This window comes from Hipposideros armiger, unplaced genomic scaffold (genome assembly GCF_001890085.2).
Source record: "Hipposideros armiger isolate ML-2016 unplaced genomic scaffold, ASM189008v1 scaffold_87, whole genome shotgun sequence".
Classification (NCBI taxonomy): Eukaryota; Metazoa; Chordata; class Mammalia; order Chiroptera; family Hipposideridae; genus Hipposideros; species Hipposideros armiger.
The window spans coordinates 3,203,233-3,225,645 of NW_017731437.1; the positions used below are offsets into that span (position 1 = coordinate 3,203,233).

General features: G+C 48.3%; 1 protein-coding gene and 1 long non-coding RNA gene across 2 annotated transcripts in view; both read right to left on the reverse strand.

The window, feature by feature from the left end:
• Window positions 1-15,800, reverse strand: part of LOC109383645 (ubiquitin carboxyl-terminal hydrolase 36-like) — a 36,076-nt gene extending 20,276 nt beyond the window's left edge. Inside the window, exons 1-9 of the mRNA XM_019644246.1 lie at window positions 15,513-15,800; window positions 14,719-14,947; window positions 7,746-7,813; window positions 7,169-7,239; window positions 6,524-6,606; window positions 5,416-5,527; window positions 3,361-3,501; window positions 2,659-2,759; window positions 1,780-1,918 (exon numbers count right to left, since the gene is read on the reverse strand). Of these exons, the coding sequence (XP_019499791.1) occupies window positions 1,780-1,918; window positions 2,659-2,759; window positions 3,361-3,501; window positions 5,416-5,527; window positions 6,524-6,606; window positions 7,169-7,239; window positions 7,746-7,813; window positions 14,719-14,947; window positions 15,513-15,765 (1,197 nt within the window). The 5' untranslated portion in view covers window positions 15,766-15,800. The remainder of the gene's footprint in view (window positions 1-1,779; window positions 1,919-2,658; window positions 2,760-3,360; window positions 3,502-5,415; window positions 5,528-6,523; window positions 6,607-7,168; window positions 7,240-7,745; window positions 7,814-14,718; window positions 14,948-15,512) is intronic.
• LOC109383730 (uncharacterized) lies at window positions 9,730-12,910 on the reverse strand. The gene is made up of 3 exons (XR_002124284.1): window positions 12,695-12,910; window positions 11,521-11,685; window positions 9,730-10,093 (listed from the first exon to the last, which is right to left on the reverse strand). It is a non-coding gene; the product is annotated as an uncharacterized LOC109383730 (long non-coding RNA).
• Window positions 15,801-22,413: the final 6,613 nt, after the last annotated feature.

Genomic DNA, 22,413 nt, shown 5'->3' on the forward strand with positions numbered 1-22,413 from the left:
CCCTCCCCCCAATTAAAAATATATCTTTAAAAAAACAAAACAAAAATCTATCTGTTGAATGAACAAATTCTTTCTTTTCCTGTAGGAGTACTCCATGTTAATTTTCTGGAAATGGAATTACTGGGCTCTGAATATTTTCATAAGCTCTGATGCATACTGACAAACTGTATTTATTGGACTCCTACCAGCAAGTATTTTTTTTTTTCAAATATTCACTAATTGGATACTTTTTTTGGCTCTCCTCACTTTAACATTCGTATCCTTTGCACAGGCAAGAGAGTCATTTTAAGTCACTTGAATGAGTCCTTTACATGTTACAAATGTTAACTTTTGTTGCAAATATTTTTAGAAATTTTGTTGTTTGTTTTTAATAGTTTATGTACAAAAATTCAAATTTTGGTTTAGACAGCTTATAATTTGTTTTTGTTTTATCTCTCAATTTTAAGCTTACAATCAGTCTTCCCTCTTCCAGAGGTTTACTAAGAATTCACTTCTATTTTCTTCAGTTTTTTCTTTTTTCCCTTATGGTTTAAAATAATTTCTTTAACATTCTCTCCAAAGGGACCACATCTTCCCATTGCACTGGAAAACGTTTTCATCTGTTGAGCATTTAAGTATATGGAACTTATAAGATGTTATTTAAAATAAAATGACCTGTGCAGCTGCAGTGTATTTGCAGTTATTTTTGTAATGAAAACGTGCTCGGTAGGTGGGGCAGCCTGTGGCGTATGCCACCGGGTCCTCTCCGTGCCGTGTTCACCTGCAGGCATGGGACTGCCCGCGGTGTTCCTTGGAGCAGGACCTGAGGCTCTGACTGTCCTGGTCTAGGCCACGGTGACAAGTCACATTTGCACTGAGGTCAGACTTTTCCATGCTACACCGATTCTAATGCTTCTATTTCAGCTTGTTTCTGAACGTTGGGAGGGAAATACAGATTTGCGTAAATGACCCCTGCAGACTGTGAAGGGCCCGGGAGCCGGAGTTTGGATTTGATCTTCAACTGAAGGAAAAGGGTCACAAAAGCAGTAACAGAGGGGCCAATCTATTTTTGAATTATAAACTGGGTTGTAATAAGGAAATCGCTCATTACTTTGTTAGAAAAACTGAGCTCTACTTTTTTAGTAAATTTCAAATACACACAAAAATAACTTCAAAGGTATTGCCTAAGTGTTAACATTTTATATGTAAATATAAGTACTTATATATTTATAATATATATTTATATTATAAATATATATATATTCATAAACACACATGCATGTACACCCACAATATTTCTTTTTCTAACCATCTGAGTAAACTTCAGATTTTTGATATCCTTTTACCCCTAAATATCTGTGTGCATTCTTAAGAATAAGAATGTTCTCTTAACATAACCACAGTATAATGATCAAAATCAGGAAATTAACACTGGTATAAACTACTCACATTTTCAGTATAAAAATGTGAGGGAAAAAAGCGACTCTTTCCCTGATGCCTAAGGCCAAGCGTCTCAGTGACTCAGTGCACTTCACGTGGCAGCCGGTCTACAACAGGGACACACTGTAACTGATTCGGGGGGTCAGGTTTTCTCATCACTGTCCCCACTTCCTGTTCACCAAGGTCAGCTGATGACCAAAGTAGCAGAGAACATGGAATAAAAGTAGACAAGCTGTCTGCATTCTCCTATCATCAGGCCGAGTCCCCCAGCATGAAGAGATCTGGGGGGGCTCCAGGATCCCCTCAGAGGCCTAGGCAGGAAGGTCTGCCCAGTATACACTGATCTTTTTAAAGAAGTACCTTTCCAGTCAGCGGGGGCGAAAGAGTCCCATTGCTGATATTCTTCCTGACGTGGTCTGGAGCCGCACTGGAGCGGCCGGAGAGCGAGGAGACGGTCCTGGAGATGGAGCCCTCAGGACTCTTCTTGGAGCCTGGAATTCTGTCAAAGGAAGAACAGACATGGGGGCAGGGGAATTCTCTTACTAAAGATACAAATTCATTATAGACACTGACTGTGAGAAGGTGCCAGAACAAATTAAAGCCGAGGCTGCAATTCCATGCAAAAAGTTGAAAGGGAGAAACACAGCCAGAGAGAACCTTGACCTCCCTTATACGTTTCTCTGAAATCTTGCTTTGCCCTTAAACCCGCGTGAAGTTGTTACGTAGCCTCGCACAGCTGCTCAAATAAGCAGACAGCAAACTACGGTAAGAGTCCTGCCAATACTGGGTTCTCAGTGTATCAGAAAGCCAGAGACCCCAGCTACTCCGTTCAGCACAGCGTGCAGGAAGCAGCCTCCAGTCTCCTGTCCACACTCGGGGACAGCCAGGCCAGCAGAAGGCCACTCTGCTGCAGCTTCCACCCTCTGACAACCGACTGCACCGCCCACTGTGATCCCTTTGCCCACAGAACCAACATGTCCCATTTGGGACAATAAAATAATAGGTGACTTTCCCATTTACACTCAGTCACCTCAATGTGGGGCAGACCTTGCCAGAGGCTGTCCCTAGCTTTTACGCAGCAGTCAGGTGACGTGGTCTAACAGGGCCCGTTCCAGTCCACTGCCGCGACGGGTGGAGCGACAGCTGCTCGGCCCTCGGCAGACTCCTAGCTACTTTCACGTGGGGGTGGGGGAGCGTGCAGGAGAAGCAGAGGAAGAGGGGGGCGGGCGGAGGAGTTACCGCAGGTAGAAGAGCACGTAGGCCTGCTGGTTCAGAACCACCTTGACGTTGCTGGGATGGACCAAGGAATCATTCATCTGATACCACTGTCCATTGCTCGCCTAAAGCAGCACAGGGTGTGACAGAAAAAAACAACAAAAGCCAAACATTCCATAATCCTTACTTTTTAAAAAAAGGAATAAGAAATCTGCGGTTACTTGCCACACATATCCAAGTGCTGATGAACTGGCAATGATTTCATACTAAAATGTCTAATGTTTGTCTAATTCTGAAAGTGACCTTACCATGTGCTCTGCTCTGTTCCTTCCTGGTGTCCTAACAGACAAAAGCTTTCCCTTCGGAAGGATATTTCAGCAGCTCTGATCAGCAAGGATATTTCAGCAGCTCTGATCAGCTCCCACCAACATTTGGCCTCCCTGAGATGTCTCCGGGGCCCTAAGGCCAGGGCCCAGGAAGCAGCCCCTCCCGTGTTTCAGCGCAAGCCCACAAATACACAGGTCCCAGCGAGACGGGTTTTACAGACATCTCTGCACTCCATGCACAGAAGCCACAACAGGACCTGAACTCCACTACAGCACAGTGCCACTTGCCACAGAGTAAACGTGCTGCAGAGGCCACACTGGACTTGTCCAAACCCACACTGCACACCTGCCCCCAGGAGGTAGAACGCTCCCCACCGCTAACGCAGCCAATGCCACTGACCTTCACGTAGCAGTAATAGTGCCCGGCATGGCAGCTGTAGCCCGAGTGGACCAGGACGGCGTACAGACCATACATAACAGGCTCGCCACTACTCTGCGACATATACGGACGGATGTTCAGGAATTCCGGATAGCCTACATCCTGTTGGAAAAGCCAAAAGGCAATTAAAATTCGTCACTGACAGCATGGGTCAATTCGCCCCCCATCCACCTACAGAAAAGCACAAGGCAGCTGGCCTTTGACAGTTCAGGGCAACTGGGCATACAGCCACACGATGGCAGGGACTCCCTTGGTCACTGACTGAAAAACAAGAGGCAGAGAAGTGCGTCTTTTCTAGGTGAGGCTCCACGAATAACTCTATTTCAGTTTCCCCTGAGCGACGTGTGGTCTGTTCTTGTCTCTGTCATGCATCCAAGTCACTGTCTCACCACCTGTGCTCCAAGTGTAAGACAGCAGAGCCGCCACTCTACAGGAACACAGCAGGGCAGAACAGAGAGACAACACCAGGTGTGGGTCCTCAGAACAAAAGGGGCGGACTCCACACAGCCAATTGCTAGAGTAAGTCACACTTCAGTGCAGTGGATCAGGACAAAGGTCAGGCCAACACTCATTTCGGAAACGGACAATTTTTCATAGGAAAATATTGGGTTGTCGGAAGTCATGACGTATTTTTTCTTTTTTTTGTTGCAAAAATGCGTCATGACTTTTCCAACAACCCAGTATTTGCAGAAATTATCTTTGATAGGACGAAAGGAGCTATAACATACCTGCGTTTCTGCCTATACACATTCAGATTTTTTTCTTTAATGAAATATAACATAGTGTGAAACGCATAGCTCTTAGGTGTAGTTTAATGAGTTTTGACAAGTGTATAATGACTGTAACCCGTATTCCTACCAAGATACAGACATCAACCAGAAAATCCCCTCATGTCCCTGCAGGTGTCCCACCTTGAATATCCACTGTTCTGATGTCTATCGCCATTTATTAGTTCTGCCCATCCTCGAGCTCCCTACAACAAGAATCATGTGGTGTGGACTTCTTGTGATATGTACCTACATATCTTTTTCCTTCTACTGACAAACTCAAAATCTCTAAAGCCAATGTACACAATAGGTTCAGGAGCCTCAATGCAATCGTGCTAATCAAACGGACCAATGATTCTCAAGTGAGGTTCCAACGGGAAACTAGTTCCAGGAGACGTTAAGGCGAAACACGACTTCCTCAGGGAAGGCCCACCGTGATCTCGTTCACCACTGATGGTTTCCCACTGACTTGTGCTGGCTTGTGCAACGGAAGCACATCGCTATTAGTACAAGGAATGGATGAATGACTCCCCAGACAACTAAGCTTAGAAAATTCTTCATAATAATTTCCCCTCTGGGAGATTAAAAATGCAACCTAGCTCAACAAAGGCTCTGAGAAGTCCTGCAATTAAAAGGAACTGTTTAACTTCAGCTTAGCATTTCCCAAACTCCACTGAGCACAGAATGCTTTCTTTCAAAGTACAATATTAATGCTCCACAGAACGCCAGTTTGGGAAATGCTGATGTAAGCAAGCCGCCTGCCTCTGCCAGCAAGGAAACTGAGGCTCAGACAAGTGCCCCAAACCACAGAACAAGGCTCTAACAACTGAAGACAGGTCTCCTGACGTTTATGAGACAAGGCACCTTCTATGAAAATGCCATTATACAAAAAGTACATTTTACTCCACATTCCACAAAAAGTCACAGCATGTAACTGCACCTGTTTTAGACATAAAACAGGACACGGGGACCAGAGCTACATAGACCAGCGTCCATCACACTTATTCTTAATTTGGAAGCCTTGACCCTCCATATCAGGACCACCCCAAGCACAGGCAAAAGAATTTAGTAAGACAGCGGTTCTTGAACTTGACTGTGCATAACAAGCATTTAGGGGTTTTGCAGAAATGCAGATTCCTAGGCCCTGCCTTCCAGAGATTTGAATTCACTGGCTCTGGGGCAGAGCCTGGAATCTGTATTTTAAAGAGCAGCCAACCCAGCAGGCTGGGACACCATGGCGAGCGCTCACCTTGGTGATCTTGCCCCCGCTGAAGTTGGCGAAGCGCTTGAGGGAGAGGGTTAGGACGTTGGAGGTTCTGTGGATGGTGAAGCGCTTGCTGGCGGGAACTTTCTTCTTGCATCTGAGGGAGGCGAGTGGGAGGTGTCAGCGTGTGCTCTGAGGCAGTGTCCGGACACCAGGTTAATAAAGGTATTGCAGTGGAGTCTTCTGAAATGACATCTGGGCCCCCTGTGTCCCTAATAATCAAACTGACACTACTGCAGCAAAGGATAGCTAACCCAGACTAGAGAAAAGCTGGCGAGTCTAAAGCAAAAATGAGGTCCTTTCCCAATTAGGAGACTAATGAAGGTGCAGGAAAAGTAACCCTGGGATCACATGGGAAACAAATGAAAGCAGATGTGGCCCGGCGACAGACAGGCAGGCAGGCAGGAAATGACTGGGCGGAGCCAGAAGACACGGAAACCAAGGGGGAGGGGACAGAGGAAAGCAGACAGCTCCCAGAGCTAAGGAGACAGAGTTAAGGCGGGAAAGGCAGTGTTTGGCCCAGAATGATAAGCCTGAGAAGCAAAATTAAGCAAAGTAGTTTTTACGACTTTTCAATGACCTAAATATAAAGTAACACACCTTGTACAACCTTTAAAAGAACAGGGTCAGAACTACAGCTGCAGAAATGGCAAAATGCTGACGAAAACTTAAGAAATGGAAGCCGCAGAACACGGTCATCTAAGAGGCAGGACGGCAGAGTGGCTGGAGCACAGCCACTGGACGGCCGCATCCAGCCACTCACTGCTCGGTGCCTCGGTTTTCTCATCCCGTGAAATGGGGATAATTCCAGTACCTTCTTCACAAGTGAATACCTATGAGGCACTTAGAGCAGCGACTGGCACACAGTAAACGCTGTGTATATGTCAGCTATAAAAGACACAGGTGGATTCATTTGTGTTTAGAGGTTTTTGGTTTCAAGACATATATACGGTACTCAAGAAATCAGAGCAGGGTCGCCTCTGAGGGAAGGGGAGGGGACAAGGGACGATGCACAGCAGCATCAGATTAGGTCACTTCTGCGACGACTTTCTGGACGCCCCGGTCTCCTTGCCACGAACAAAATGAAACTTACTTAGCACACATGTAGGCGTTCTCGCCACTCAGGACATCTGGTTTCACAAAAAGTTCCAGAGCACGCACAATATTTGCAGCTTGCTGAGAAGGACAAAAATGGAGAATAAACAGCAGAAGAAAAAGGCTGACTCAAAAAATGCCAAATGGAAGGTGTTTTTCAGGCTGAGGCAGCAAATCACAAAACTTTGCTTGCATAAAAACTGGCCTACTAACTGCCACCTTCTGGGACTCGAGGCGCATTGCAAAAGAACTGGGGAGCCAAGCTGCCACCCCTTCTCTGTTGATGAGGAGTCTCAGACACGGGGGGCTTCCCACAGGAATCAGCCCTGGTTTTCAAAGCTGCAGCTTGGGTCTGCTCTAAGCCCCTGGGCTAAGATGACCTCACCTGGGCTGCAGGAACAGTGGGCAGTCACTATCCTACCTCGGGACACAGAACTGCATTTTATCTTTATTTTTTAACTGAAAGGACTACGCATAGGAAAAAGGCTAGAAAGAAATTTGCAAAAACGATGGTTCCCACTTTAAGGATTCTAAGTATTTTTTTTCCTTATCTATTTGGATAATATGGCCTGTGAGTTTCTGGGGTTTGGGGTTTTTCACCCTCTGTTCTCCCTGTCGGAATGCACACAACCGAGGTCTGTACCCGGATCTCCAGCGCCACGTCCAGGTAGGGGTCGTAGGTGTCCGAGACGCTCTTGCACACCGAGCACTTCACTGCAACAGGATAAAGAGCCGGTGGGATGGACGCAGGTGCCCTGGCGTGCCACCCCCAAGCGTCCGCGTCTTAGAACGGGGAGGTACGCTCTTGGCAAACCAGTCCGCCAGAACCCCGGCATCAGAAGAGAGCGTCCATGACAACCCAGGTTCACAAGGAGCAGTGTGTCAAACCCAGCGGTGCCCCAGGACGGGACGCTTTCCCTGACCTGCCATGGCCTCTGCGGGCACTCACTGCCCAGCTGAAGGGTAGTGGCCACATCTGAGGAACTAAGGAACTCAGAGGAAAAGTGCCGCCCTCACTCTACACGTGCCTGACGCTTTGCTCCAAGCTTCCCCAGGAGCTGTGTGCTCATCAAGCAAAGCACGGGGCAAGGGTGTGACTCTGGGGCTTGTCCAGGCCTGCCCACCAGGAGAGGGCCCCAGCCCGGGTGCCAGTTCTTATCATTTTCCGGTTAATCTTCTAATTCTTGACAAGAAGGCATAGAGAAAACGTCTCCACTTACCACGTGATCTGAGATAGCCTCCAAAAATTTGATGGACCAAAGTAGTAGCCTGCGTTTGACGATCCAACCTGGAAAGGAGGCCACAAGCCTTCAAATGAATCACTGGACACAGCAATGCAGCGCTGCCAACCCCACCCGGGGCCCCTCCCATTTCACTGCCAGTGCAGTGGGACTCTGGGACACTCCAACCCACCACCCCGCGCCCGACTCAAGCAGCAAAGCCTGTGGTGTCTCCACACCACTCTGATCCCCACAGGCCCTGCTCCCCACAGCGGCCCCCCCTCAAGCCTTCATGACCCGCTTCTGTCCCTCTCAGCAGGCGGTCTTGCTCCCAACTTCACAGAAAATACAAAGCCTGAGAAATGGACCTGTGCGCTCACCCAGTCTCAACGACGAAAGTGCCCCGGTCCTCCTGGAGCCCCCCCCACCCCACCTTTCCAGCCCACCCCACCTCAGCCCTGCATGGCTGCAGCTCTGTTGTAGCTGGCTTTTAGCTGGTGAAAGGCGGGGGAGGAGGAATAAACAGGGACGTACACCCCACTGGGTCCTTGCTGCAGCACAGCAGTGGCGACAGGCGTGGGCTTGGGGTCAGACAAACCTGCATGCAAACGCCCCGGCTGCCACCACCCATCCCACAGGGCTGTTCAGAGTGCATGACACAGCACAGCGCCTGGACGCCAGGGGTATTCATGTAATGAAGACTCTGGAAACAACACCCCACATCTAGCCTCTGCACCTGGTTTTCACGTGCAACCCACTGAATCTGGCTGACTCACTCCTCTGTCACCAAGACCCCCAGGACAGAAATCCAGTCGCCTTTTTAGTCTTTTCAGGGACACTGCAGCACTGGACCATGCGGCCACTCCCCCTGGAACAAGCGTCCCTCTCCGCCCAGCGCGCTCTCCTGCCCCCCACTCTCCAGGTGCTTCTCCTGACTCCTCAGCCAGGGCTCCTCTCACCCCATGTGACCGCCTGGAGGACCCCACAACGCATGGCCTCTCGCCATCTGCAGAGTGCTTGATGGCACGGTACCGTCATCTCAGCTTTTCTTCCAATCTACGTGACTATTTATGACAGGGCTGCCAGACTCTGGTCATGGAAGAAAATAACTCCAAAACACGTGGGCAACCAACACAGAATCACCAAATTTTTATGTTGCAAAGTTAGGAAATGAGAAATGAATGGCCACCATGCACTATCACCACCGCTCATCAAAAGAAGGGACATTTAACTCCCAAAAATCAAGGCCATAACCTTGGAGCAAACTGCAAACTTCAGGGTAGCTACATGTGATGGCAGCTGCTGAGACACAGCAGACCCCACAAGCCATCCAAAGCCAGCTGTAACAAGAATAAGAGAACTGCACAGAACCCACTCTTAGAATGGTCTGAAACAGAGAAAGTTCAAACTGTAAATCACCTAGAAGTAGGAAAACAAAGCCCGATTCCAGCCGGCTATTGCAAACACTCCCACCCCAAGCCTCGGTGGAGAGCAGGGTGGTCCGGAAAAAAAACGAGCGAGGGAGAGACCAGGGGAACCAGAGGTGGCCCGAGAGTCAGATAAATCCCCCCTCCCCTCCCCGAGTGTGGAAGCCACAAAAGTGTGAGGTCCCGGGCTCCAGGTACCAGGGCATGGCTGGGGCAGGAGGCAGCCCCCAAAGGCAGAGATTCTTGGCAGGAGGGCAAAGCAGGCAGGCCCCTCAGGGGACCGGGTGGTGAAGGGCAAGAGAAGCAAAAGGAAACTTAGGGGCCTGAAAAACCCTGAAAATACCAGCGCAATGCAGCCCTCTGTACTTCACTGGGCTGGCAGCAGGGGGCGCCCGGACTAAGAGCCAGCAAGTCACCACATCCAGGCGACAAAGAACAGCCTGAGCCTATGCAAAGGCGTTTTCCGTGGAAAACGGTAAACAAGAACCAAGANTCATTACTTCATATCATTACTTCGACAACTAAATCCACGGACCCCGTACAAAATCCACAACTCTGACCACATTCTGGTTTGGTTCCTACTCATCAGTCAACGCTTCATCATCCACTTGGGCAACACAGGGCGAGGCCCTTTCTGCCAGCAAACTAGGCGTCTGTACCCTGTCTCCTGGCCTGCGTTTCATCTCCGCTCCGGTGGCGACTGGCTCCCTCCGATTTGGGGTTCAACAACACATATTTGCTCTTCAATGACTCCAGCTGATAAGAGAAGCTCTTGGTGGCTGGCTCGAACTCAATCTTCTGTAAAAGGACCTTCTTGGCAGATGAGGCCAGAAGCTTCCCCAGGTCTCCATCGTCAGCCGAGTCCTTGCGGCCAGGCTTCAGGGCTTCTTTCAACTTATCGACAATTGGCATGGTGCGTCACTGTCGGGACGAGAAGGAACACAGCGTGACGGGTAACCAGGTCCCAGGAGCAAAGCACCTGTTCTCTGAAAATCCCCTCTCTGGTCATTACAGACACCAGCCAGCATAAAAGCTTCTCTGGAGTGGCTGAGAACCCTACAAAGGGGCATGAAACATGGAGACCTACTAGTTAGACATAAGAGAGTCCATGCTTTTCCTCTTAAAAGGACCAGGTGCTGCCACAAACAGCACTGGACAGACAGCTGCGGCAGCTAAGAGGCCAGGTCACCCCTGCAGTGTGCATCTCTTCAGCAAGGGACAGGACATCATGCTTGGCGCAGTTTCCTTCAAAAGGTGACCGTGTGGTCCTAAGGTCTGCTCAAAACCAGGGAAACACCAATTTTCGTAAGATACTCGAGTTACACCCACAAATCCAGGTAATAAAGGAATCAGTATGGCAAGTTAGGGTATGCTTGTCTGTTCAGGCCCACATTCTGTCGAAGGCCGTGGCCACACATGGCCACTGACCACGTGAAAGGAGGCTAGTCCAGACTGAGATGTGCTGTAAGATACACACCAGATTTCGAAGGCTTTTCATGAGAATGTAAACTGTCTCAACAACTGCCTAACTGTAAGCAAAGTGGGGAAGGGGCAGCTACGGGCTCTGGAATGCGGCAGGCCTGAGTTGTCCCATCAGCTATTAGCTATAAATGCCAGGCACAATCACTGTGACTTCCACAGGTTTCCTACTCTTTGTGAAACAGGGACAAAAACAGCACCCAAGAGAGTTTTGTAATCGACAGGTGTGGAATTAGTGGGATGTCATGCACTGGGTGAGTGCTCATGCTGGCTGGAGGACTGACAGTGGTGATGCTGATGTGGCTCGAAACTGTAACAAACAGGAAACCCCCATCGCCTCTGATGGCTACAGTTGTATCTACCACTTCTCTTCCCCACCCACTGCCTCTCAACTCAACCATCCCAGCCCAAGTTCAAGGACTTTTTGAGTCAGTTAGAAAAATATGTTTCTTAAATTGCTCACTCATGTCAGAAAAATGATGGCCCCCCTGTATCCAGCGTCCAGCCTGCTACAGAAGAACCAACAAGTCAGGTACCTCCAAACCTCTACTACAGGAAAACTAACCAGTCAGGTATCCCCAAACCTCTGCTCTAGTGAAAGGACCACCTCCAGCACCTCTTACTAAACCATTCAAACTTATCATTGTGAAGCATCTGATTCCATATGTGGACCAAGTTTCTTTGTCCGTAAAGAACAGAAAACGTAAACCTTATTTTTGAGAGAGCAAGATCAAGTTCTCTGACTTGAGGAAACAAAAGCACCACTCGTGGGGGATGGCCTAAGAGTTCTCACCACTGAACACCGCTTCTGGGTCACACGTAGGTAACTGGCGAGGATGGAAAGATACGCAGACACCTGCATGGCTTACCCGGGACGTCTGAACTTGGGCACTCTGTTGCTGCAGCATGGGGTCAGGTTCTTGGTCAGACTGGGCAGGTGTGTGGCCGGGGCCTCACGTTCACGCGTGCTCTGTGTGTTTGGCCTGTGAAATCACCAGAGCTGCAAGCGTGTCATCCAGGATGGGCGTCAGGACCTGTGGGATGAACAGAGCATCCCGTGAGGCAGCTCTCTTCCCACTGTCTCATCAGCCCCACGCCCCGGACGCAGAGCAGGAAGGCCAAACACGTACCGAAATGGTCGGCATTAAGGCTGAAGGAATATTGAAGGCGTAGATCTAGGGAGAGTCGGGAGGAGACCTGGGCAAACTAGCTACAGATCAGAGCAACGGGCATGGTATGAAAACAGGGCCGTTTGCTTTATAGCTAAACCTTCATGCCAGTGACAAAAACCAGTGAACGAAAATCTCCCCACATTCACCGGTCAACTCCAGTCTAAACCACATCCTAAAGAGTAAGAGGTAATAGCGATCTCCAACTTTCAGATTTCACGAATCAGTAAAATTTCAAAAAAAAAAAAAAGAAGGAGCAATAAGAGTTGCCAAATTTTCACTCTGCTCAGTGTGGATTTTTTAAATTACCATCCATAAGCACAAAGATTACATAAAATTTAGGTACTTTAAAACTTTTGACTGTGAAAATGTTCAAACATACACAATGTGGAGAAAACAGCACAATGCAGTTTTCACAAAACTGCCTCGTTCGCCTTATCAGGGTCATAATTACTATGCAGGACCAATCCTCGCTCCTCTCCGGTCCCCACGTGACTTTACAGCCAATTTCCGATATATCAAGGTCTGATGTCCATAAATAAAAGCTTATCAACACCAAAAAACAAAGAACACACACACACAAACCTCCCTGCAGTGTCCCTGTTGTAGTGAAGATTCAAGTCACTGTGAACAGGTGAGGACTTGGTCCTGGGCAGATATGGGCCCACAGGCGAGTGTGTGGGAACCGAGGAGCCAGAGGCAAAACAGAACTCAGGAGATTTAACCCAAGTTAATTCCAGATAAGAACTTAAAGAACACCCATCCCACAGCCCACTCCTCCATGGAGTCAGAGACCTTGAACATAATCTTCCCACTTCTGACAGAGAGATCAACCTCTATGTCATCCGCTTTACTTGAAACATTAAGCAATTACCTAGAACTGTTTTCTCTCTGAGGTGTAGGAACCCCGAGGAAAATTCCTTGTATCATCTGCAGGCCCTCTGATATACACACTTGACAATACACTCTTCAAACTGGGGAAGGATGCTCTCTCCGGAGAGTCCACGGTCCTTAGGATCCAGGAATGGCTCCGCTGATCCATGTATTTTTCTACCTCCAAGAGCATTCACACGCAGCTTCCTCAAAACAAACACCTTTCCATTCAAGCAGGTTCTCTTTCCCTCCTTGTTTCCAGGATAAACCGCACTGAAGACTCACAGGGTCAACCACGTGCCNTTCTTTGCTTTTCCATATAAATTTTAGAATCAGCTGGAGTACATTAATCTTTACATCAGTGTGGGGAGAGCCAACGTTTTTATAATCCTGAGGCTTTCCTCTGTGAACTCACCCATCTCCATGTGTAGGCGATCGTGTAACATCCTTCAGTAATGGTTTTCCACATACATCTTGGTACAGTTAGGTCTAGATACTTTATCGTTTTTGTTGCTTTTATTAACTTTTTTTATAATAACAAAAAGTTTACAACTCTTTTGTTATTTGGTATAGAGAAATTCAACTAACTTTTTATTTATTGATGTGATATATCTAGTCATGTTGCCAATTTTCTAATTTGTCTACAGATCCTTTTGCTTTTCTGTGCAGGAGTACCATTTTTAAATAACAGTGTCATTTCCTCCTCTTTTCCTATGTTACTGCTCTGGGGACCAATGCATCTTAAACAGAAGTGGTGATCATCTTTGTTTCACTCCTTGTTTTTAAGGGTATGGTTGCAGTATTCCCTCATTTAGAATGCTTTTTTGTAGCTTTTGGTAGACACCCCTTTATCAAGGTAAGGAAACTCCCTTCTATTGCTCCTCTGCTAAGAGTTTACCATGGAAACATTTTCTTGGCATCTATTTTCAGGTGACCTTTCTCTTTTAATCTGCTAAGATAGTAAGAGTAATTAAGATAGCAAAGTTGGCACTCACTCACATAGTGCTTACTGTGCACCACGTACTATTCTAAGCACTTTATATAATTCATTTGAGCCTCACAGCAACACTACGGGGGAGACGATATTATTCCTTTGCAATAGAGGGATGGGAAGCTCTGCCCGGCGGTCGGGGAACATTCTCAAGGACCATGGCCGTTAGGCGGCAGAGCTGGGACACAGACCCAGGGGGCAGCCTCGGGGCACAGCTGTAACTACTGCACTCCGCTCCCTCCACAACGACAGCTAGAGAATGTCCGATACTAGACTATCCCTGATCCCCAGGATGAACACAAGTTGCTCATGGTATTTAAAAGACTAGTGAACTTGGTAGGGTTTTGTGTAGAATTTTTCTATCTACATTCATGAATAAGATGGGACTGTAATTTCTGTGCTTGTTTCATTTTGTTATCCAAGCGCCAAAACCTCAGAATAGCTGGTGAGTTTTCTCTCTTTTTCTGTTCTCTGGAGAGCTTATGAAGCACTGGAACCATGTCTGTCTTAAAAGTTTCATTAAAACTCACCCCTAAATCATCTCAGCCTGGTGTTCTCTTCACGGGAAGATTCTGAAGCACTGATTTAATTTCTTTAATAGTTGAAAGTCTATTCAGACTCTCGTCTACTTTCTTCAGTTCTGGTAAGTTATATTTTATCTCACCTCCATTTTACTCATTTTAAATTTCTACTTTAGGATACAAAGATTCATAGCGTGCATAAAACCCTGGTACAACAACAGGTGTATAAAATAATTGAATATACGCCTTTTGGAGGTATCTTTTGAAAACCCTTTTTTTTCTGCATTAGTAATTATTTTCAGAAAAGTTTGGAGGCCATTACTTTACCTGAGTGATGCGCTTTCAGGCCTGTCCTGCAGCGGACAAAATTCCAATCTAGGTTTTAACTATTACTATGTGTTGTAAACTTGACTCCTAAATTTGATCCAGGCGGAGAATGGCAGCGCCACAAGCACACAGACTGTCTAATTAGGGGGCCGCGCGCAGTTCCCATGATGCAGAGCCCACTCTCACTCACAGCTCCGAGAATGCTCCTTGGAGAGCAGGTAGTTGGCCAGAGGCGGCGTGTAGGTCAAGCACTGCACGGTCGAGTTGAGGAAGCACGTGTTGCCAAGGTTGTGGAGACCGGCTCCGACTCGGTATACCCGCTCCCACCTCAGAGACAGCCGCTCCGTGGGGAAGAGCACTTTCTGCGGGGCGGGAACGCCGTCCCCGCTGCCACCCTCATACACATGCTCGCTGCCTGAGAGAGAGAAGGGCAGGGAGGGAAGGGGGGGACGGTTAAGTCTGTGCACTGGCAGAACACAGGACGAAACTGCTGATACGTCCACTTAGCACGCACACACGCAGAGCATGGCACCGAAGGGCAGCCAGTGCTCCATTTACTGGAAGTTGCTAGAAAGCCCAGGAGAAAATCCAGTCATCCCACAGACCCCTCAGACTGCGCAGGTCCAGATTCAGGGCCCCTTCTCTGGATGAGGACGAAACACAGAGAAAGCAGCTGGAGGAGCCAGGCCCTGGCACCCTGCACCCCCCCCCCAATCCTCTTTTTCAATTCCAAGCCCTGCTTTTGATCCTATGAAACACACACGAGTTCCAAGGAAATCGAAGGACACGCAACATCTTTCAGACCAACCCAGCGTCATTACTTCATATCATTACTTCGACAACTAAATCCACGGACCCCGTACAAAATCCACAACTCTGACCACATTCTGGTTTGGTTCCTACTCATCAGTCAACGCTTCATCATCCACTTGGGCAACACAGGGCGAGGCCCTTTCTGCCAGCAAACTAGGCGTCTGTACCCTGTCTCCTGGCCTGCGTTTCATCTCCGCTCCGGTGGCGACTGGCTCCCTCCGATTTGGGGTTCAACAACACATATTTGCTCTTCAATGACTCCAGCTGATAAGAGAAGCTCTTGGTGGCTGGCTCGAACTCAATCTTCTGTAAAAGGACCTTCTTGGCAGATGAGGCCAGAAGCTTCCCCAGGTCTCCATCGTCAGCCGAGTCCTTGCGGCCAGGCTTCAGGGCTTCTTTCAACTTATCGACAATTGGCATGGTGCGTCACTGTCGGGACGAGAAGGAACACAGCGTGACGGGTAACCAGGTCCCAGGAGCAAAGCACCTGTTCTCTGAAAATCCCCTCTCTGGTCATTACAGACACCAGCCAGCATAAAAGCTTCTCTGGAGTGGCTGAGAACCCTACAAAGGGGCATGAAACATGGAGACCTACTAGTTAGACATAAGAGAGTCCATGCTTTTCCTCTTAAAAGGACCAGGTGCTGCCACAAACAGCACTGGACAGACAGCTGCGGCAGCTAAGAGGCCAGGTCACCCCTGCAGTGTGCATCTCTTCAGCAAGGGACAGGACATCATGCTTGGCGCAGTTTCCTTCAAAAGGTGACCGTGTGGTCCTAAGGTCTGCTCAAAACCAGGGAAACACCAATTTTCGTAAGATACTCGAGTTACACCCACAAATCCAGGTAATAAAGGAATCAGTATGGCAAGTTAGGGTATGCTTGTCTGTTCAGGCCCACATTCTGTCGAAGGCCGTGGCCACACATGGCCACTGACCACGTGAAAAGAGGCTAGTCCAGACTGAGATGTGCTGTAAGATACACACCAGATTTCGAAGGCTTTTCATGAGAATGTAAACTGTCTCAACAACTGCCTAACTGTAAGCAAAGTGGGGAAGGGGCAGCTACGGGCTCTGGAATGCGGCAGGCCTGAGTTGTCCCATCAGCTATTAGCTATAAATGCCAGGCACAATCACTGTGACTTCCACAGGTTTCCTACTCTTTGTGAAACAGGGACAAAAACAGCACCCAAGGGAGTTGTGTAATCGACAGGTGTGGAATTAGTGGGATGTCATGCACTGGGTGAGTGCTCATGCTGGCTGGAGGACTGACAGTGGTGATGCTGATGTGGCTCGAAACTGTAACAAACAGGAAACCCCCATCGCCTCTGATGGCTACAGTTGTATCTACCACTTCTCTTCCCCACCCACTGCCTCTCAACTCAACCATCCCAGCCCAAGTTCAAGGACTTTTTGAGTCAGNTGAAGAACAAAAGGAAAGCAACTTGTCTGTTCCCCTTCCTCGATTCCCCAATGCTGTTCCCTCCCCCAATTCCCCAATAAAATCTTTAAAAAAAAAAAGTGAGAGCAGGGTCTCAAAGAGGTATCTGTACACCCACATTCACAGCATTATCACAGGGCAAAAAACACAGAAGCAACCCAACTGTCCATCAATAGATGGAGAAAAATGTGATATACATACAAAATGGAGTACTCAGCCTTAAAAAGAAAAGGAATTCTGACACATGCCACAACAAGGATGAACACTGAGGACACTGCGCTGAGTGAAGCCAGGCACAATAGGACAAATACTGCATGATACCACTTATGTGGGGCACCTGGAACAGTCAAATTGCTACAAACAGGAGGTTGTTGGGGGCTGGGGGAGGGGAAGGGGAGTGAGTTTAACGGGACTGAGATTCAGTTTGGAAGATGAAAAGTCCTGGAGATGACGGTGACAGTGACACGACAATGCGAATGTACTTAATGCCAGTGTACACCTAAAAATGGTAAATTTTATGTGATATGTATTCACAATGCAAAAAGGTTTTATTTTTAAAAATAAATATGCTAATATTTAGACAAAAAATTCTCCTTGGAGGAACACCAACAATCCGTTAGTGAGGTTGCCTTTACATAAAGGGGAGGCTTCTATTTTTCATTATAGAGTTTTAGTGACTCTTCTAAACACATCTACTTATTTTATTTTTTAAATGGCAATGGTGGAGGGGGCTCAAATTTAGGCAAAACGACAACTAATGTTACAAAATGCTGCCAACTGTTAGCCTGAAAACGGTCATTCTGAAACAGGGCAAGTAACTACTTCAGCCAGAAGTACTTGAAATCGGGTTTCCCAAATCCTTGACAACACACAAGGTTAAGTGGCATACGGACAGACACGGCGTAAAAGCCATGACTTCTGGGGCACGGCGACTGAACTGGGGAAGAGTTTCCCCTCGGATAGGATTCACCCTCCTGAACACTGTCTGGTCTGATCTGTTGCTAGATCCGGGGGCAGGAGTGGCCCAGGCTCGTGGCGGGAGCTGTGCTGGGCGCTGCACCCACAGCAGGCCTTTGTCACGTGCAGGGAGTGCTCTCAGCATCCTTGAGACTCCTCAGACAGCCTGGTCAAGGGGGAGAGGGGCCAGCCCAAGCCCACTGAGGGATCTTAAGTTTTACTCTAAGAAGGCTCCGAAGTGAAGGTCTATTAACATTTCTGGGGGAGGAAGAGTGCCACTGCTCCTGCCCGGGGCCCTCACAGGGCAGGGGTACCCTCAGGGAAGAACAGGCGTTCCGCCAGGAAGAGGGGCTGATCCTGGCTGCTCCCAACTCACACACTTGCTCCCGACATACCGCAGCTTACATGGGACTGGTGACAGGTTTACAGATGTCACCTGCTTTTAATTAAATCAACCCTAACAAAGCTGACAAGCAGCTCCAAGATTCCTGCAGACACACCAGAGGGAGGCCGGCTCAGCAACCAGGAAAATGAGAACACCTACAGGGCTGGGAGAGCAAGCTCTTATCGCCGACGTTGTGAGACTAAAACAGAGACAACCGAGTCAGGTCTTACTAAAAAAGTCCACCCGGAAGAGCCTCAGTGTCACCATGGCGACTGGAAGTTACAATCAACTGCATCTCAAAAGCCTACACCGTGCCTCGATATCTTTATTGGCTTTTGCTGTTACAAAGCCATTACGATTACAAGGCATTTAAAAATACTAGTTTCCATAGCATGGCCATCTTTCTTTCTCTCTTTCTCCTTTTTTTAATACCTTCACTAATGTCCCTGAACTCATCATGCAATCTAAAATTTTTACCCTAACAGTGCTACTCCCATCTCCCTGCCTCTGGCTCTGTCCTCATTTCCTGATTTTTAATTGTTTACCAATTTTTAAAAATCATTAAGTTTTATCACATACATGTATACCTAACTACAAAATTGTCTTGTCTGTGTTTCAACTTTAGAAACAGGAATCCAGGCTGCATGCAGTCTCCGGGGACTGTTTCCTCACTCAGCATTGTTACTCAGATCCATTCGCGCTTTTGCACTGCCAGGCCCCAAGTCCCAAGTCATGTATCCATTCTGTTGATGGCACTGGAGTGAACATTGTTACAATGTTTCACTGTAGACAGTTCTATACAGCTTTCCTGGTGTATGCTATCAGAGCGTTTCTGGAGTAGAATTGCTGGGTCATGTCAGATTGTTTTCCAAAGCACGATTAAATCCTCCACGTGGTCAGTAGGACCTGAGACTTTAAGCAAAATGAGGATGTAAAACAAAACCCATTTTGCCGTAGGCTAACTGACGTAAACGAGAATTAAGCTCCTAGGACGTCATCCACGCTGTAACAAGAGGACCTGTGCTGTGGTCAGGCCCATTCAGGCCAGGGGTATCCGAGGAGGCTCACCCGTCTTCACCCTGACACCTGGCCTTCAGACCTGGGCATCAACGGTATGCGGGTGTCCCCCGCTGTGGTTTTGATGGCACTTCCCGGATCACTAGATTACTAGCAAGGCTGAGCAATTCTTCCTGTACTTCTTGGCCGTGAGTTTCCTTTTCCGTAAAATGCCTGTTCATGGTTTGTATCTATGTTTAATTATTTACTGTCGTTTCCTTATTGACTTGCAGTTCTTCATCTTCTGGATTTCATCTCCCCTTTTGGAGCCCCCACTGCCAATTAATTTTGTTTTTCACGAACAAAAGTTCTTAATGTTAATGTAGCTGAATGTATCCATTTTTCCGATACAGTTAGCACTTTCTGTGTCTTGTTTAAGAAAGCTCCCTTCCCAAGGGCACAGAGATATCAGCCTACATTTGTTACAAAAGCATTCATTATGTTTTATTTTTGACACTAACTTTTCAATCCTTTGTGTGCATGCTGTGAAATGGGGATCCATTTTCATTTTTTCCATCTGTAAACCCAAGTTGGTTTTTTTTTAACTTCTATTTATTTAAAACGTGAGAAAAAAATATATACACATGGCTTGTATTCTTTTGTTATCAGTATATATTATTACAATTTCAATACAGTTTTTTCCTTTCTTAAAANTCTATGGTGTACCGCAGGAACTCATGTGCATCCTCCTGGTTCCCAAAGCGGAAATGCCGGGCGATCTCTACAGAGGGAAGAAAGAGGCGTCAGGTTGGGAGGGGGGCTCCCACGACCGCCTGTCACCCCCCCCAGCTGGCCCAGGGCTCCACAGCGGACCTCTGCAAGTGGCCTGTGAGGACACAAGAGCTCAACGTGGACTTTCTACGTCTGACTCATCACTCCTCACAGCAGTGATTTTCTCAGTAAGACCCGAGGGCTTAAGCCCTCCACACTTAACAGAAAAGCACCAATGCCTCAGAACAGCAGGCGCTCAGAACGGGAAGTCCGCTGAGGGGCAAGTTTCCTGGGGCCAACACAGAACACAAATGACTGTAGCCATGTCGCACCAGTCTACGCAGGTGTCACACCTGACTGTCCCGGCTCTTCTGCCGAGAGAAGGGGAGATTTGACTTTGACAGCCTGTGGCCTGGCACCCCTCCCCAACCCAGTCTCCATCTCCCAGCTCTCATTCATGGTCCCCTGCCTACCTACAACACACCCCCGCCGCCCAGCCTGGCCCAGAGCCGCCCACTCTTCACAGCGGTCAGCCCCTCCCAGCATGAAGCCCTCCCCAGACCCCGGCCCACAGCAGCCTCAAAACCACCGCTCCTTCCGTCTGCACCACCATATGCACCAAATTACTGCTGCGTGGAGCCTCGGGGCTCCCGACTCCGTTCCTGACTCGTCCTGTCCCCCCACCAGCGGCCCGGCACCCACTGCAGTGGGCAGCAGGGCTGCGTAAGGAACCCGCTCTTACTTTTCAGGTCCCGGATGAAGGACACGGGCTTGATGGCGTTCCCGCTGTTGGCAAAGGCCTGGACGATGTGGTTCTGCATGACGCACAACATGCAGAAGCTTCCCTGGTGACCTGCGGGCAGGGGCGAGGCAGGAATGTGAAGGCACAAGCGTCCGAGAGAATTTCCCACACACTCACACCCACGTAACACAGGAACTCCGGCAGCGCGGCCGAGCCAGACACCCAGATCCCCGCGTCCAGTTCAGTGACCACTAAAGTGTTTCCTGTGCTGGAGGGTATCCAGGGCCAGGACCCGTCCCCAGCCGTAACCCTAACTGTTACCCCACTACCCTGGGTTAACGTGGTAACCTGGGCAAGATCCTTCTCGCACCGTTAGTACGATTTACTTATGGAATGAATAAGTCTGGTTTTCAAAGTGAAGTTTAGGAAAACGTTTCTCCAATCTCTAAGCTGCAACCCGCGGTCAACAGGCTAGAACAGGGGTCAGCAAACTGCGGCTCGCGAGTCACATGCGGCTCTCTGTCTCAAAAGTTTGCAGACCCCTGGAAGAGCCAAGCCTGTCCCTCACAACAATTTAAAAATTATTCAAGAGCCATAAATATATTTTTTACAAATAAGGAAAATTTAAAGTAATAGTATAAATGAAACTATGATAGTTTTATTTTCATTTTCAATTTTACTTCAGAGTCACATGTATGTACCCAAAGAGCCACATGTGGCTCGCAAGCCGCACTTTGCTGACCCCTGGCGGCTCTTCCATCTCAAAAGTTTGCCAACCCCTGGGCTAGAAGATCTAGGGCTTCCTGATGCCTCCTTCATTTGCTCCTCAAGTGTGGGCACCTCTGCTTCACTGCTCCCAGGAGACACCTTGCGCTCTGTATCAGGGCTCGTGAAAACTACATGGCCACACAGGCGGCCTGCGGGCCACCCAGTCCTATGTACTTGGTGGAGCAGTGTACAGCCCTACCAGTGGGGCACGCCGGCGGCATGCACCTGCCCCTGCTGTGAGACCATCTGCTCCTGCTCAGGCTTTAGGCCAGAGGGTGGAAGGCTTTACATTTATTTAAAATGACAAGATGCTTTAAACAGAAAAAAAGCGCAAAGACTACCCCACCCCATTTTAGGTGCTTCCAGGTAAAACACCGGTGGGCTAGTTGAAGCCCCTCCAAACCCATTCACCCTGGTCCTTCAGGAGGGGAACCACCAGCCTGAGGTCGGTCATCACTGCTCCCATAATGCATCTGTGTATTAATACAGCTGTGCACTCGTGGACAGAAAAGCTGCACGTCGGAGCTTCCTTACAGAAACTGTAATAGGCAGTCTGTGCCATTCTGCAGTCGACTTTTTAAAATCCACACCAGATCAAGCGCTAGACCCCTCACTTCCAGGGGAGAATTTCCCTGCGCGGACGGAGCACAGGTCGTTCACATACGCCCTGCTCATGCACATCAAGCCTTCCTTCTCTGCTGCCACAAACCTGGGTCCTTGAGTACAAGATAAATGTCTGGGTCCAAGGGCAAGCACGTTTTGAGTGCCGCGAGGTACCGCCGTCTCGTATGCGGCACTACCTTTCCAAACAGACAGCTCACAACACCAAATTCAACACAGGTCAACCTCTCCTTCAGTACCCCACTTATTCAGTTACTCAGACCTTGTCCAAGTCAGCGATGAAACAACACGCAGCCTGTTTACCAAACACACACAAAATGCTAGTAGTTACAACCAGAAAATACCACGTGCTGACAAAGATGTGGAGAAACTGTGTACTGTGGGTGGGA